The 6,000-nt window shown below is 37.9% G+C and overlaps 1 protein-coding gene across 1 annotated transcript; it reads right to left on the bottom strand.

The window, feature by feature from the left end:
- Positions 1-479: 479 nt before the first annotated feature.
- LOC129354275 (septin-1-like) lies at positions 480-1,906 on the bottom strand (the record flags this gene model as incomplete). The annotated part of the gene is given in 2 exon segments (XM_055023775.1): positions 480-1,501; positions 1,504-1,906. Coding segments are annotated over 2 exon segments (1,425 nt in total), but the record flags the coding sequence as incomplete, so codon positions are not given.
- Positions 1,907-6,000: the final 4,094 nt, after the last annotated feature.

Below are 6,000 nucleotides of genomic sequence, written 5' to 3'. Positions count from 1 at the left end.
AAATGCCCCATCAATAGACTTTGGACATTTTATAAAAAGTTTTGTAAATGCATTAATATTAGAAAACCAATGAATCACATTTACATAAGTATTCACAGCTTTGGGTAAACACAGTGTAGTGAATGCTTCCCACATGCACTGTACAATAATAATGAAGTAAAATATATGGAGGGTTACATAGTGTTGTTTGAATTATAGGAAACTATTTATATCAGTTTCTAAAGAAGACATCTACAGCAGGCTTCACATTTGTTTTGGCCAGGGTTGTGTATTGATGTTCAAGGTGTCAGTATGTTTCTCTTCTGTTCATTACGTTGTGTCTGTCATTTTACCACACACATACTGCAGAGCTAATTTAGTTCCTTCATCCTGTCTGCTCTTGATCTCCTCCAGCTTCTGCACCTTCGCTCGATCTCCATTTTCTTTCATCTTCTCAATCAGAAAGTCCAAGTACAAAAATGTAGAAACTGAATCAACCTTCAGGGCGATCTGCTCCAGTCTGACCACATGTTTGAAGCTTCTTCAACAAGTTGGGACTTCTCTGTTGAAAGTTCCTTCAATTCCTTTTGCATATGTTCTAAAAGACTTAACTTCTTCTCACAGTCAGCCTTGTTCTTCATATACTTCTCTTCCATAGCTTTCACAGTCCACTGAACTCTTCTGGTCTTGTTGACATATCTCCAGGCCTCTCTCACATGAGCCGATGCAGGACACTTCCCAGTGCAGACAGTGCAGCGGCCTCTCTTTATCACCTCGCAGTGTTGCGGACTCGGAACAAGTGTACATCCAGGATAGTGACAGTTTTCCTCACAGACTGTGCAGCACACAGCTTTTTCAAAATAACTAAGCCTCATCAACTTTTTACCTTTAGTAGGTTCCTTCGCCTTGTAGACTTCTGTAATTTCTACAGTGAAGTTTTTATTCTTCTTCATTTCCTCTGAATGTTTCCTGATAGCTTCTAGGGTTTTATTAATTTCCACCTCTTTCTGTTCAGTCAGTTGGATTCTGTCCTGGAGGTTTTGGAGAGAGGATATCAGGCTGATGCGCTCATTCAAAACTTCAGCAGTGGTCATCAGTCTTGTAGGTGCAGTTTTTTCCAGGAATCCTGTGAGTGCTCTCATTCCTTTGTCTGAAATTTTGTCTGCCATTTGCAGGAATTCTGCGTCGTCTTCTTCTGTTCGGTCTTCATTCTGGCAGTTATCAAACAGAAAGTGAACAGGCTGGTTCTTTTCATTTTTGGCACATTTAATTTTTGTTTGTTGAAGGGCTTCGATGGCGTTTCTGGGTCTCTGTCCATCTGAGTGAGTGAGAAGAGCAACAATGTTGTTCTCAAGGTTTCTTCCAAAAAGAGACATCACTGAGTTCAGGACATATGATAACCTGTCACTAACACGATTATCTGTAGCCTTCATCACCAAACCCACTGCATGAATCTCATGAACTCCGTCTTCTGATCGAAACAAGTCAAACAATCTGTGACTGACTATTGCGTCATATTCAATCCAAATCCAGGAGTATCGATGATGGTCAGGGAGAACGGCATAGTTTTACCTTCAAATCCAAAGATCTCGTACACAATCACGTCTGATGTCTGACTGTCAGACTGACTCCTCCCGTCCTCCTCTACAATCTGAAACCAGATTTTATCCTCCCACTTAACTCCCATGGTGTAGTTGACCATCGTGTTGATCAGGGTTGATTTTCCAGCCCCTGATTCTCCAACAAGTAAGATGATTTTGTTTATCTTGCTGATGTTCTTTTTACCCAAGGTTACTTTTGTCAGAGGTCCAAGCTCCTCCTTTTTTAGCTTTAGCTGGTAGATAGCAGGAGATCCTGGTTGGATCAGAAGACTTTTAGAGATGACATCCTTGTATTTGGTGGAGAAATTCCTGTAGAAAAAATCAATAATTTACCCCTTATAGATGTAAGAAGGGCAGATGTTGGGGTTTTATTTTAAGCAGAAATATACTGGCTGCCCCAAAATTGTTTGTACCCCTGGCAGATTTAGGTTAAACTCTTTTAATGTGACCAATGGGTTTCTTCTGATTAGAAGTCATAATAATGTTCTGAAGTGGTCTAGTCAAATCTCTGCCCTGACAGGAAATATGCAGAAAATTGCTCCACTGTTAAAAGACGGCTTTGAGTTTAATGTATGGTAGATCTTGGTGATTGGTTCAAACATAAGATAGTGCTGTTGCAACGTTTAAAGAATTTGTTCCATTTCCTCAGTATCTCAGAACCACCAGCAGATGGCAGCAAACAGAAATATCACAAGTTGATAGTTTTACACCCTTGTGTGGCACTAGATGATGAAACCCTTGACAAAAAGGGTAATTATCCAAAGGAGGCTCCACTTGAGGGTGACTGATAAAATATGACAACTTGCTGATGAGTATGAATGAGCATATAATTAATTTTGCAGCATCTTAAACAGCAGCAAATCTCACATTAAAGTTTTTTTTATTCCATGAAAATCTCACCAGATTTTAGTACAAAAACTGAATTTCATTTTGGTTTGATTTCACTCTCAAAAAACACTTTAAATGTAAATATGTTGGTGCTGTGGTGGTGGAGGGGTCAAGCACAACCTGCAAACCTTTCCTTCATGTCTTCCCTCTCAGTCATTACCTGCTTTCCTGTCTGAGAAACTTCAAATAAAGCCCAAAAAACCTTAAGAATGTAAAGCATGAGACCCAAACACAGAGGCCTTGGTTCTCGCCGAGGCCTCACAGGTTCAAGACTCGACCTGTTGACCTTTACTGCATGTTTTCCCTGCCCTCACAACTCGCATTCCTGTTTGACCACTACAAATGAAGGTCACCAGAACCAGGCAAAGCTAACTCAGAGAGAAAGGTTGAAGGTAACAGTCTAAACAGTTTGTGTCCAGGATGTGTGGGGTCTGCAGAGATTAACTGCCCTTTTCCTGACTCTTGACCTGTCCTGGACGGAGGGCAGGTTAGCTTCTCTGCAGCCCTTATTGTTTGTTTCAGGCTGGACCTGGTTTTGAGGATGAACCTAAACACACACGTCTTCTGCGCTAAATTATGCTAGAAAATGAAGAACAACAAGCTGTACGCTGATTTTCTCATCAAAGTGGAAAACTGATGAAACATGAAAGCCTGAAGTCGCTAAAGTGTTTCCTGAACTGAACAACACACCCCAAATATGACTTTATGTTGACTCAATTATGTTAGATGTTAGCGCTCTGCTAAAGTTAAGCTACAGTATCATGAGTTGGGCTCAATGCAACTCAGAGACCAGAAACAACACTTTGGGAACACGCTGCACCAGGTCCAGTTAAATGAGCAGAAAATATTTGCTATTGAAATGGAAATACTTTCCAAATTAATGTGGTCTGATCATTTTCTCAGTGGTAGTTTCAGTCAGTGCATTTATTTGTTTAATTGTAAAAAGCTACCATAATTCAATTGGATTAGAGGCTATTAGACAGTTATTTAAAATATGGGAAAGTCAACCAAGAATTTGTTTTATGCATTTTTTAACATAAAAATAGTTTAATCTACAGAATTCCTAATTTATTTGACTTTAAGTGTGTTTGCCTAATACATGAAAAGAATATGCAGAGAAAATGATAGAAAGTTATTGAATAATTTGAAATGCAAAGTTGGCACAAAGGTGGTCAGAAATGGGAAGAATCTGGCTGTATTTATTGCATCACCATAAATATTCTGCAGGTATTTACATTGTCTACTAACACCTGCTGCTGCACTGAGCATAATGTTGCAAACTCCATAATTTTAACATTTACTTATTTGTGTCTGATTTAAATTAGAGGTTTTCTTTCACAGGCTGTGCATATGAACCTGATTAACTAATGCTGGATAAAGTTGTGCACAAAAAGCTACAGGATGAATGTTTTGACCTCAAAATTTTCTAAATTTACAGAAGCTGAATTCTTCTTATATTTTTACTTATTTTCCTCTTATTACACATAAACAATAAGGTAACATTTGCAGAATGCTACTGAAAACTTGTCCTTGGTGTGATCAGTGAAAATGTAAACTTTATTTGTAAAAAATAAACCGATGTTTTTCCTACTTACATTCTTTGCATGATGATGAAGTTGTGATGTTCACTCCAGTCGGGGTTGAAACAGGTTTTGCAACTAACCAAAGACAATAGTTATTATTACTGTTATTTCTCAAATAGTTTTAATGTTTGAGTGTCGTTAATCTCACATCAGGCACACTGTGAATTACTTACCAGCCCTATCTGTTCAAAACTAATTCATGTACAATATTTAGGAAAATCATAATGGAGAAAGTGCAACTACTCATGTAACCATCTATATTCATGTTCAACTAATTGTTAAACAGCTGTTTAAGTATTTATTTAAAAATGTGCACAAAACAAGTAAATGTCTCAGTTTGTAATCGAGCCGTGAAAATTAGAAGGTTTTCCTACCTGTGCAGTCAGACACAGAACTACGCTTCACGATGTTCAGTGAGGCTGTCAAGGCAGGAAGAGTAAAGAGAAATCAGCTTCCAGAGATTTATATTGTGTCCGAAGGGGAGGAAACTCTGGTCACATGATTTCACTGAAGCTTTAGTTGTTCAACAATGAACTAATCTTTGTTACATTGTCTAATTGATTAACTCTGTGCTAAACTGCACACCTGCTAAATAAACTCACTGTCTCATTCTTCATATTTCAGTTTGATTTGCTATGAATATTAATGCCATCAAGAAGTGAAACAAACACTTAAATTTCCATTAATCTCAAGTTTCTGGTTTTAAGTTAAACAAGGTGCTTTTGATTTTAATATCAAACATAACATTTAATTAATTCATGACTGTTCATAGATTTCTAAATATTAAAAACAAGATCAATGGAGCCTGATATCTCAATTTAAGAGTATCATACATTTAGTATGTAGGATCCCAGTTATACCAACACAAGTACTTTAAACTTTTAGAAGAATCTCCAGTCAGACGATGTTGGTGCTGCAAGTCTGGACTTTAAGTTTACATTTATCTTCCATGGCAATTTATTTTATTTCATCAGAAATGCTAAAATGACTACAAATATGTTGCTCAGCAGGAGTTTTCTCTCACACTGGAACAAAATGTTATCACTTCTGCAAACAGAAGCATTTTCATAGCAGCTTTATAGATTTGACCCTCATTGCATTGCTTGTTTGATTCACAACCACTGATCTGAATCAGCTGTTATGGTTGGCTGTGTGCAGATAAAGCATTTTTAAAATGCACAGCATGGTATACAAGGTTTCACTTTTGGACATTCAACCTTTTGTTAACATGCATTGAATAATTATCAGAAGAAAGATCTTGAAGCCTTGTACTCATGATTCACTGTATGTATTTTATGACCTGGGATATCTTTAGGTTTCATACTCTGCTACACACATTTCCCAAAACCTGTAAATGGTGAATGAGAAGACAAGGTGATTTATTGCCATGTATATCATGTCCTGTCGTTGGGGAAGCTGGTGGCCCACAGGCTGTAAGGCAGCTTTACTCTACAGAAAGGAACCCTGAACATGTTTTCATGGCTGCTTGTTTGGCTTTGCTACATCAGGGCTCCATTGCTGAAAATTTGACAATTATATTTTAAGCCTGCTTTTAATTCAGAGCTTTACATTTTTGCACTTTTGTGAAGAGAAACTGAAAGTATTTTAAGCTACCCTCATAGCTTTAATGATTAGAGTATTTTTGTCTACAAAATCAGACGACTGCTTCATTCAGAACCACTGACTGAAACCTCTAGTTCTGGTCGGCCTCAGCTTTTTTCAGATAAGACCTTTTACAATGCACAGTATGTCACGCAACACATGCCACTTCTCCAACTGTCTTCAGCTGATTGACTTATGCAGCTACTGAAGTGTCAGGATGCTCAGTAGTGCTGCTGAGCCCAAACGGATCAGGGAACAGGACTATCTGTTCAGTCTGACTGGAGACGAATGATGAGTTTTGTTTTTGATAGAATTTTACATTCCATGCTGATAAGTGGTTGAAAGAA

This window comes from Poeciliopsis prolifica, unplaced genomic scaffold, assembly GCF_027474105.1.
Source record: "Poeciliopsis prolifica strain line A6 unplaced genomic scaffold, Auburn_PproV2 SCAFFOLD107, whole genome shotgun sequence".
NCBI classification, from domain to species: Eukaryota; Metazoa; Chordata; class Actinopteri; order Cyprinodontiformes; family Poeciliidae; genus Poeciliopsis; species Poeciliopsis prolifica.
This window is presented reverse-complemented; position numbering and strand designations above follow the sequence as displayed.